The sequence below is a fragment of the Bison bison genome, unplaced genomic scaffold (genome assembly GCF_000754665.1).
Source record: "Bison bison bison isolate TAMUID 2011002044 unplaced genomic scaffold, Bison_UMD1.0 scf7180017864299, whole genome shotgun sequence".
In the NCBI taxonomy this organism is placed as follows: domain Eukaryota; kingdom Metazoa; phylum Chordata; class Mammalia; order Artiodactyla; family Bovidae; genus Bison; species Bison bison.
Window position 1 is genome coordinate 5,361,411 of NW_011494871.1, and position 11,431 is coordinate 5,372,841.

The 11,431-nt window shown below is 44.1% G+C and overlaps 1 protein-coding gene across 1 annotated transcript in view; it reads left to right on the forward strand.

The window, feature by feature from the left end:
- The window catches only part of LOC104996874 (microtubule-associated tumor suppressor candidate 2-like), a gene marked incomplete at its 3' end in the record, with an annotated part of 142,787 nt that extends 134,670 nt beyond the window's left edge, over positions 1-8,117 (forward strand). Inside the window, exon 5 of the mRNA XM_010851261.1 lies at positions 7,920-8,117. Coding sequence (XP_010849563.1) covers positions 7,920-8,117 — 198 coding nt within the window. The remainder of the gene's footprint in view (positions 1-7,919) is intronic.
- Positions 8,118-11,431: the final 3,314 nt, after the last annotated feature.

Consider the following 11,431-nt stretch of genomic DNA (forward strand, 5'->3'; position numbering starts at 1 on the left):
ACGTCCATCGAGTCAGTGATGCCATCCAACCATCTCATCCTCTGTCGTCCCCTTCTCCTCCTGCCTTCAATCTTTCCCAGCATCAGGGTCTTTTCAAATGAGTCAGCTCTTTGCATCAGGTGGCCAAAGTATTGGAGTTTCAGCTTCAGCATCAGTCCTTCCAATGAATATTCAGGGTTGATTTCCTTTAGGATGGACTGGTTGGATCTCCTTGCTGTGCAAGGGACTCTCAAGAGTCTTCTCCAACACCACAGTTCAAAAGCATCAGTTCTTTGGTGCTCAGCTTTCTTTATAGTCCAGCTCTCACATCCATACATGACTACTAGAAAAACCATAGCCTTGACTAGATGGACCTTTGTTGGCAAAGTAATGTTTCTGTTTTTAAATATGCTGTCTAGGTTGGTCATAACTTTTCTTCCAATGAGTAAGCATCTTTTAATTTCACGGCTAAAGTCACCATCTGCAGTGATTCTGGAGCCCAGAAAAAGAAAGTCTGTCACTGTTTCCACTTCCCGGTGAGTGAAGTCGTTCAGTCGTGTCCGACTCTTTGCAACCCCATGGACTGTAGCCTACCATGTTCCTCTGTCCATGGGATTTTCCAGGCAGGAGGACTGGAGTGGGTTGCCATTTCCTTCTCCAGAGGATCTTCCCGACCCAGGGATTGAACCCAGGTCTCCTGTATTGTAGGCAGACGCTTTACCATCTGAGCCACTTCCCAACCAGAGATCAAACCCGTACCTCCTGCATTGGAAGGCCAAGTCTCAACCACTGGACTGCCAGAGAAGCCTCTATAGTTTTTCTTAGGTGTTCTCTCTTTCTTCATGCTTTTCCTCATTTTAGACAATCTCCCTGGGCTTTATTTTCTAATGCTTCTCTTGAAAGCCTTGTTTTGGCACATCTTCCTGATGTCTGATTGCGTCTTTTCATAGCAGATTTCTGTTTCTTTTATTGTTGCAACATCTTCCCAAATTTCTCTAAGGGTGCCTCTTTCAAGACATCTCCTGTTGCCTAAATTCTCTCTGTAGTCTCAGGGGCAGATTTTGTTTCTCTTGACTTTTTGGTTGCTTGGGTTGTGCAGGAAGCGCTTCTTAAAGTCTTTGTGATCAGTCACACTTGCTATTGACTTGGATGAACTTGAAGTCCATTTGTTCGCACTCTGTAGGAGTCTGTTTCCCCTCACCCTGGGGCTTGGCCCTGGTGGGCAGGTGGAAGGTAAATTCCTGGTTCTGGGTGCTGCATGGGCAGATGAAGGCCAGGGGTTCTTCCCCTGTCTCCCTCCCTGTCTCAGCCTCTCCCCCCTCCTTCCTGGGATCCGAGGCTCTGTGGCCCTGGCTGTCTGGGTGGAGGTCAGCGCACACTCCCTCTACTGCAGCACGGACGGCTCTTCTGTCTGCTGCAGCCTGCACGTCTCCTCTGCCCGCCAGCCAGGGACCTCTGTTTCTGTTCCAGAAATTGTTGAAATAGCTGCCTCAGTAAGTAGCTCTTTTCTCTCTCTTGTCCTAGGTTTAAATATGTAAATTGCTTAAGAGAAAGAAGTCAATAAATGTTAGCTCTTATTATGAACTGTACTTCTTCAAATTGAATGACTCTGACTTTAAGGCATCTTTGGTAAGAAAGGGACAAACTGCCTGCGTTCTGTCCACCACCGCGACCTGGCAAGTCTCCTTTTCCATGTAAGTCTAGTCACCAGCACCTCGTAGGGTGCTATTCAGTAGTGTGAGATGGCTGTTTCCTCAGGCTTGCAGAAGAATTCTGAGAACTGTGCTGTTAAACGCATTCCGTAGAGATGCTATATCATCATAATCTCCTGAGTCTTTTCTGTAGCCAAGAACGCAAGGGCTTTGATTTTTTTCCTCTATTTTGCAGTGTGACAGCCGGTTATCAGAAAGCAGATGATTCAAGGGCATTTGCTCATAAAAATATTGTTCCTTTCAGTGAGCTTTGAGATGCTGATGGTTTCCCCAAGAATCATGGATATAAATAGAATCTAAGGCTTTCTCCATCCACACGTATACCCACAGCAGTTTAAAAGTGTTGGTAGGTTTAGAGTCATTTACAAATAATTGACTGACTCTGCCATTTCTGTAAGGTGTCCCCATACAAGGTCGCCTGTATTTGATATCTCTGTTTAAACAACTTCTAAATGTATGCCGATCTGTCCATCAAAAGTATGGCATTTGTAGAATTTATATTACTTGTCCCTTCCTCCAATGTCCTTCTGTTTGCAGCACTCTCTCAAGCCTGCACCCAACCCTCCGCTTTCCAATTCCCATTTCTTACCCAAAGCCTTTGAGAAATTTATACACTCACCAATTATGTATAGAGAGGTCAGCGCTCCCTGCTGCTGCTGCTAAGTCGCTTCATTTGTGTCCGACTCTGTGCGACCCCATAGACGGCAGCCCACCAGGCTCCCCCATCCCTGGGATCCTCCAGGCAAGAACACTTGAGCCCTAGTGGTGATTTAATTCTACGGTGGAAAATACATCACTGGATGTTTGTGAATCTCTGGATTAAATCCAGCCACTTCAGGTGAGGCAGCAAGATCTAAACAGAAATGAGGATGTAGATACTCAGATCCTAGTTAGACTCTGATAATGCAAAAATGAATGGCCCTGGTGGCTCAGACGGTAAAGTGTCTGCCGGCAATGCAGGAGACCTGGGTTCTATTCCTGGGTTGGGAAGATCCCCTGGAGAAGGAAATGGCAATCCACTCCAGCACTCTTGCCTGGAAAATCCCATGGACGGAGGAGCCTGATAGTGCAAAAATGCTTGGTCTCAGTGTTTTAGAGTACTATAAGAAAGTAAAACTCAAGATTTGGACCTCAATTAAAGACATACTGCATATGTAGGTTTATTTGGTTTTGCAGATTACTTATTGCTCAGTTAGCAGTATTCTGTCTTTACCTTTAGATCCATCCCTTTGCAGCTCTAAAAACATGAACCAAACCAAACCAAAATAAAACAACTTTCACTAGTTCCCTTTCTAGCCTGGGTATTAAATAATGCCAATGACCTGGATTGTGAACAGACACACCTGTCATGAGGTGAGCATTAAACTTAAAAATAATTTCAGGCATTGCTTTAGATTTTCCTGAAGTCTCACCAAAGGGTTTTATTGTCATCTCTTTGCTTCATCACTGGACATGTATTTCTGACAGTGACCTGGGTCTCATCTTGGCCCAGAAGCCGTTTCTTAATTTTGATCTTGTTTATCATTTAGAGATGCTTTGAATTTTCAGTGTGTCGTAACTTCTTAATGTTTAACCATTACTTTATGTTCACATCTTTAGCTTGTCTCTCCACTGTTCCTTTTTTTTTACCAGAATAGTAAGTAGCTGGGTAGCATCTTCATCTCTCTGCCTGGAAATCTCCTTAGCCAGAGTCCTGAATTTTTTAGATACAATTTCTACATTCCATGCCACAGCAGGTAACATTGTTGCTAAACTTTCAGCCACCCTTAACAAGGACTCACTTTCCATCAGTTCCCTCACTTTGAACCCTCACCAACAGCTTCCTCAAAGGCCTTCCTGGGAGTGCGGCTGTCTTAACCACTGGAGCACCAGGGAAGCCCCAGGATATACATTTTTAGATGCAGTTTCGTTTCTGTCATTATAATGGGTAGATGGTTTTATCTTCATTTTTCTTTTTTCTTTTCTTTTCTTTATAATTTGTGTATTTATCTTTGGTTGCTCTGGTTCTTCCTTGCTGTGCGAGCAGACTTTTCTCTAGTTGCGGTGAACAGGGGATACGCTCTAGTTGCTGCATCCGGGCTTCTCACTGCAGTGGCTTCTCTTGTTGCAGAGCATGGGCTCTAGCCTCAGGGGCTTCAGTGGTTGTAGCTCATGGGCTCTAGAGCTCTGGCTTAGTAGTTGTGGCTCACAGACGTAGCTGTTTTGTGGCACATGGGATCTTCCTGGACCAGGGAGCAATCCCTATGCTGAATTAGCAAGTGGATTCTTACCCACTACACCATCAGGGAAGTCCTGTCCTCATGTTTTATATGAGGAAACGGATTCAGAGAGTTTGAGTCTGTCCTGAGATTATACATTTGATGTTACCATCAAACCCAGATCTTTAGTACAATCCTGAAACCTGCCACTTCCTTTCTTTCTTTAATTGTGTCTTTCTCGTCTCCTGTGGGATGGTTGCAGGTTTAACATTAAAAGCTTTTGCTTATTATCTCCCAAGGTGGAGGAAAAAGCAGTTGCTGTTTATTCTTATTTGAGAGTAAAGTGAGAGAAGATTTCTTTCTTAGCTACTTAAACAAAGTGAACCACCTCTCTACAAAATATCTGTGAAAGAAAAAAACCTGTTTTTAAAAGCAACTGGAAAGAACTATAATAAAAGTTTTTTAAAAATGATTGTTTGGTTCATATAATGTGTTGTTCTATGTGTATAAATATACCAGAAAAAAAACCCACTTCAGAAGCAAAATTAGGAGAAAATGGGCCTTGGATAAACACCCTGGGTCATTCCACTTGAAGATTTTGCCTTTCTTCCGCTCTTTGCTTCCTGTTGCACTCGGTCTGGCCTCTGTTTGGGCCTGTTTGACCCCTTATTCTAGACCATGGTTGTTTATCAACAAATGTCTCTACTCCAGTAGGTTGTAAGCCCCTCTTGGGGACCCCTGCTTTGTTTCTGAGTCTCCCATGGTGCCTTCTAAAGTGCCTTGGCCATGGTGGTGCCTGTCAACGCATGTTGAATTGGATGGATATCCATTTACATTCTTAAAGTTTTTTTACTACCTGGGATGTCAGAGACCTGGGACAACAATGGATGGACCGTTCTCAATATAGTATTGAGCCATAAAGCACTATAATCTCATTCTAGTTGATTGAGATATTTCTAGCATTCCAAAGTCATATTTGAAGGAGAATCAATACAAAAGGGGAAAAGGTAAGAACAAATAACAACTTTTCATTTTTCCTCTAAATGTGAAGATTTGCGTTCTTCAAAGGATTCATCTTTCAAAAGAAAACCAGGATTACTTTGAAACAGTGACACGTCTTTTTAGCACTTAATAGCAGCAAAATCTCTTTTGTTGTTCAAACAGGAGTTTGTATCTTTGGCGGGGGCGGGGGGGCGGCAAAATCTTGACAGAATGTAGAGCCTTCATGAAAATAAAAGACGTAAGCACACATAAGCTCCTTTGCATGGGATTTGAATATTTGATTCTAGAGGTCTTTTTGTAAGTGTTTAAATTAATTTTTGGAATTATTTAATTTCCCCATTATGGTCATATTCATTTGGAAGAGACTTTGATCTGCCATACAGAGCATCTCTTCCATCTGCCTGTTAGAAGAGGTTTTTGTGGAGAACTCACAATGACAGACCAAGTCCTCCATCTGCCATGGCCCTTTGAAAGTGAAGATGCTGATAGAATTTGTGACATTCATTGCTGCAGCTCAGTGTAAGCCTGTTACTGAACACAAGAATTATTTATTCTTTAAAAAGCTTCTGTTTTAATATAACAGCTCCACTGATATATAATTCATAGGCTAGATAGGAGTCACCCTTTTAAAGGATGCAGTTCAGTGGTTTTTAGTCTATTCACAGAATTGGGCAACCACAACCACCATCAATTTTAGAGCATTTTTATAGAAACCCTGTGCCTGTTATCAAACCCTCCCCTTTTCCCCAAACTCCAGCCCCTGGCAACCATTAACCTACTTCCTGTCTCTATAGATTTGCCTCCCGTGGACATTGCATATAATTGAGTCATGCAACATGCAGCCTTTTCTGTCTGGCTTCTTCCATTGGTTGTAATGCAGCGGTCCCCAACCTTTTTGGCAGCAGGGATGGAATTCATGGAAGACAGTTTTTCTATGAACTGGGGGGTGGTGGGGGGATGGTTTTGGGATAATTCAGGTGTGTTACATTTCTTGTGCAACTTTATTTCTATTATTATATTATTATGATGTGAGCTCCACTTCAGGTCATCAAGAATTAGATTCCAGAGGTTGGGGCCCCCTGCCTTAGTGTTTTCACGATTCATCCATATTGTAGCCATATCAGGGCCTTGGTCCGTTTTATGGCTGAGAAATGCTGCGTGTGTTGGCCTTCCCCAGTTAATGACCTTTGTGTTGCTTCCACTTTTTGTCCCTTATGATTTATGCCAATGCTCTCTCTCTCCCCCCTCCTCTCCTCTACCCTCAGTCTTTTTTCCCTTTGTTGTTTTTTCCTGGAGGTTCTTGTGCTCTGCTTGTATCGATACGTTTCTTCCAGAAAGCTTCAAACCAACATCCTCTGGGGTGGGACCTCCCTATGGCAGTGGTTGCTTTATGGGATGCCAGGACCCTGGGTGGGTTTGAGTTAAGCTCTTTGGTGTCCACAGAGATGCCATGGGTGTTCTTTTTGATGACCCTGAGGATTGGGCTTCCCTGGTGGTTTGGCTCTAAAGATTCCACCTGCAGTGCAGGAGATGCAGGAGACTTGGGTTTAATCTCTGGGTCAGGAAGATCCCCTGGAAGAGGGCACAGCAACCCACTCCAGTGTTCTTGCCTGGAGAATCCTATGGACAGAGGAGCCTGGCGGGCTACAGTCCATGGGTTACAGAGTCAACACAACTGAGCAACTAAGCAACCACCAGCACCTGGGGATCAGGATTTCTGTGTGACGGACACATAGGTGGCGCAGGTACTGCTGAGCCGTCTGCTCTTAGGAGTACAGACCGCTTGGCCTTGTTTCTTCTTTTTCACCCGAATGGCTGCTTTTTCATGAATGACTACCCAGTGGGCCCCTATATTACAAGGTAGCCTTTCCCCTGAGCCAAGCATCAGTCCCAACTCCTTTCCAAGACATGCACATAGGTCCTGGCAAAGATACGTGACCCAAGGTCACTCTCAGAAGGGCCCCAGTCCAATCCCATAGTCCTGTTCCTAAAAGCAGAAGTCAGGAAACCACAGTTGTACAGACCTCACTTGCGCTGGGCACAGGCATGACCCCAGCCTCCCCCTCAGGGGAGCTGTTGCCAGAGGAAGGGGCTCCATAGGCCAGCCTAGAGTCTGTTGGTTCTCTCTGTATTTCCACACCTTGTTGTTGTCAGTCATGTGTCAAACTCTTTGTGACCCAATGGACTGCAGCGCACCAGGCTTTCCTGTTCTTCACCTTTTCCTGGAGTTTTCTTAAACTCATGTCCAAGATGCTTTCTATATATAGACTGTTCACTGAAATTTTTACACCTTGAATTTTCTTTTCTTTTTTTAAACGAATGGTCCATTTCTTAAATTAATAGGCAACCCAATTGAGCTTTCAATCGATAATGAAGAGTTAATTGTAGCATAAGAACACTGATGAAGGGTCTGAACACAGTAAATATGGCTGCAGTGAAAGTTAAGTGGCTTGACTAGGAATATTATACAAAACAGCAGGCTGCTTGGCCCTTTCCCCCTTTAAGTGTCATTCAAGAGCATTTGTGTGTTGATAATGTTCTGGTCCTACCTGGTGTTGAGAGACTTCTCCTAGTATTGGGATGATCCTTGCAGTGGCTAGGTGTGGAGCTTGGCTGAAACACAGAAGGTGCTTAAATCATGGATTTATAATAATGCTTTATTATTTCAACATTAGCCGGCTTTGCATATAACTGGGAACTAATTTTGAAGTTTTGAATGCATTCTCAGTCACTAAGTTGTGTCCAACTCTTTTGTGACCCCATGGACTATATAGCCCACCAGGCTCCTCTGTCCATGGGATTCTCCAGGCAAGAATACTGGAGTAGGTTGCCATGTCCTTCTCCAGGGGCTCTTCCCCACCCAGGGATGGAAGACCTAGCATAGCCCAAAATAAATAAATAAATTTTTTAAAAAGAGTAAATTTTTGGTTTGTTTATGCTGGAGCTGGGTTAGTATTCACAATTTGTGCATTCTCTATCTTGCTGTCAACTGAGGTTTTTTTTTTTTTCTGGTTTGGGTTCATTTTAGCAGATTTAAAGAAAACTTCCAGTTCAAATGCTGCAAAATCCAACCTACCCAAATCTGGACTTCGTCCTCCTGGCTACTCGCGTCTCCCCGCAGCCAAGCTGGCGGCCTTTGGCTTTGTCCGGAGCTCCAGCGTGTCCTCAGTGTCCAGCACCCAGTCGGCGGACAGCACCCAGCCCGAGCCCAGCCGGCTGGCCAACCGTAAGTGGAGCGGAGGGGTGGGTGGGCGACGCTGCCGTTCCCAGACAGGCTTGACCAGCAGAAAGCAAATCAGCACGTGTACACAGGATTGCAATTTCTGTGTGCATAAAGTAAGAATTTGGGTTGACTACCTTACTCTACCATGCTTGGGACTTTAAAAATAATCTACTGTGGGGGAAAAAAAGCCTGTTTGGCACTACCATTTTCTAAGTTATATGGGGAGTAAATGTGCCTGAAAAGGACTTCTAAATTACTCTTAAATCTAGAAAGTGACTTATTGCTTTCTAGTGGCTGATTGCAGGAGCCCTTTGCCTCGTGCATTCAAGGTAAGAAGCCACAGAAAAATCCAAAAATTATTACCCTGTTGTGCTATCGTGAAGCATATTAGATGTGAAATATTAGTGGAAAGAATCATCTTAGTCACTTGTGATTATCCATTATGCCTTCCTGTTGGTGGAGCACTCAGTTTCTAAAAGTCAACTCAAGGATGCTAGAAGCAGGGAAGCCCAGCTAAGCTTCTTCTAAGTCTGTGCCAAGGAAGGTCCCCGTGAGCTGAGATGGTCCTGACACTGGTGTTGTAAGCTGAATTTGAAAGTATGAAGTCATAGCCTTCAAGCAGGTCCCAGCAGCCCCTGTCCCTAAAGAAGACTTGGAGGATGCTCTGTTCACCCGAGCCATCAAGGCTCAAGCAGCTTTTTAGCCTCATCAACTGGATCTGAAGCTGTGACACCTCAGATGTCAAGTAGTAATGATTTGCATACTACTTAGCAGCTTTCCTACGGAGAGCTGTTTGAAGGATTATATGAGTTGAATCAAGTTGGAATAAGAGATAGTGAGGGAGAGAGAGAGAGGAGGAAGAGAGATTAAGAATGAGATTGATTTTGTATTATTTGTTCAGTTTCCTTTCTCTAAGCTTGTTTTTTTCCCCTGTTCTTTCTTGGGTGGAGCATTTGTATACTTGTTCTAAATTTTGGCCTGCCTGATTATTCCTAAAAGTAATGGGTTATATTTTCCTTCCTCTTAATGTGTTTGTAAGCATTTCTGAGAGGTTCTTTGCTCACTTGGTTCCCTGAAGGTGACCTGCTTTCACCTGGGAATCATTTTAGGAATCCCACTGGGATCGGGGGTTGCATCACGGTATGGTACATGTCTCAAAATCTTAACACAAATATACTAGAGAACTGTTTGTAAATGTGTGAGTCTTATTTCTAGGGGGGTGTGTGTGTGCACGCATGTGCATATTAACAGTCCAAAGGTTTTGAAATAGAGGAGCAATGATCTGCCATCATTTTTAATAGAGATTCCCAGGGGCATATTTTTCTCTTAGATGGAGCGTGAATGATTAAAAACAAAATCTCATATGGTATGTCTCTTTCCAAGGAAGGAGTTAAGATTTTGACTTCTTAAAAAAAATTAACCTAAAGGTAAATTGAGCCCTGTCCCCACAGCAGGCGCTTTTTCAAAACGAGAGGTGACAGGTGTGAATGGAATAATTCCAGATGTGCTTAGGGCATTTCTTCTCACCTGTGCATCAAAGGATGCTGGCCAGGGACTCCCTGAACACCCAAGGAGACGAGAGCCGTTATGTGCCAGAAAAAATAACTCTTAGCTTACAAACTTCATTGTAAAAGCAGTATTTACTCTCTTCAGGACTGTTTTCTATTTCTAAAAAACAATGTGTTAGAAATGCTTTTTTAATTATTTGCTGCCTGCTGCTACTGCTAAGTCACTTCAGTTGTGTCCGACTCTGTGCGACCCCATAGATGGCAGCCCACCAGGCTCCCCTGTCCCTGGGATTCTCCAGGCAAGAACACTGGAGTGGGTTGCCATTTCCTTCTCTAATGCATGAAAGTGAAAAGTGAAAGTGAAGTCGCTCAGTGAGTGAAGTGAGTCCGACTCTTTGCGACCCCATGAACTGCAGCCCACCAGGCTCCTCCGTCCATGGGATTTTCCAGGCAAGAGCACTGGACTGGGGTGCCATCGCCTTCTCCGATTTGCTGCCTAACTGTATATAAATTTGACCTTGAGTAAATCACAGAAAAACTTCACACTTATTTATGTCTTAATACTGTTAGCTATTAATATTATGGTTCTGCTTGTTACTAGATCTAATGTCAGGAAAACTTTTGCTTCTGATGCTCTGATGACAAGGATTAAGTAAAATACAAAACTCTTGGGAGAGCTGAAAGTCCTTAGATTAACTCCTAGGAGCAAATGTTGCCAGTTTAGCTCATGAAAACAGCTAATATGATATCAGAGTTGGCTCCTTTTTGTTTCCTGTGTACCTTTCTTTAGGCATTATATTCACCTAGGGTTTGTTTTAGGAATATGGCTATAATAAGGGATTGCACAACAGGCAGGAGATCCCTCAAAATCTGAAACATGATTATAATGGGAAGCTATTTGCAAATGTGCAGTTCATGATTTTAGATGCTCACATGCCTGTGAGTAGTCTTGACACTGTCCATGTGACTGTGAATGCTGTATGGGGGACACTTAAGTGTTTTGTTATGAATCTCCTACTGTCTCCTGGGCTACCTTGGCTTATTTGCAACTCTTCTGTGTGGGTTTTCTGTGTCCTGATGGGCAAGCAGTGATAACTGTAAAGGGGTGGCCTGGAAGCCCTGATTGTAGTCTCACATGGAGTCTGCCCTCTACCCGGGGCTCAGACTTAGCACCATTCATTCAGCCCCCCAGGGTAGAGGCTTCCCAAGGCAGGTGCCCTGATGTTTGTGTCTTCTGACCTGCTCCACAAAGTTTTGGCAGGTGGAGCCAACACAGGGAAAGAAATCATCTGTTGGTCCTTAGAATCTGAGGGTATTTTACCATCCTGTCCACCCCTTCATTTTATAGCTGAGTAGACTGAGAATGACCTGGTCCCATCCTGGGACCATGTTCTTCTTCCTCTGGTTAGTTCTTAAAGCTGCCATATATGGTAAAGACACACCCATGATGTGGAGTCTTTTCTGTCTATTAGGGAAGCAAATCTTAGAGTCCAGTTGGCATGAGAGGGCCCTTAGACCCAGCCCACCTCTCCCTGCCCCGCCCCTTCCCACGTGTGTGTTCCGGGTGATGACTGGATTTGTGGAGGCCGCTATGGTGAGGCGGTGCTCCTTGTAGGTTCAGCCTGGCTCCCTGAAATCCCCTGCTAGTAACCTGGTCTCTCTGGATTAACACGCGACCTTTATCCTCAGTGTGCTACGGGAGACCCCCTCGCCCCTCCTCTATAGGTGCATCATGGGAAGGTGATGAGGTTGGCCAGTTTTGAACCACAGATAAAACTTCAAATTCCACTAGGTCGTGACCCACTGTTT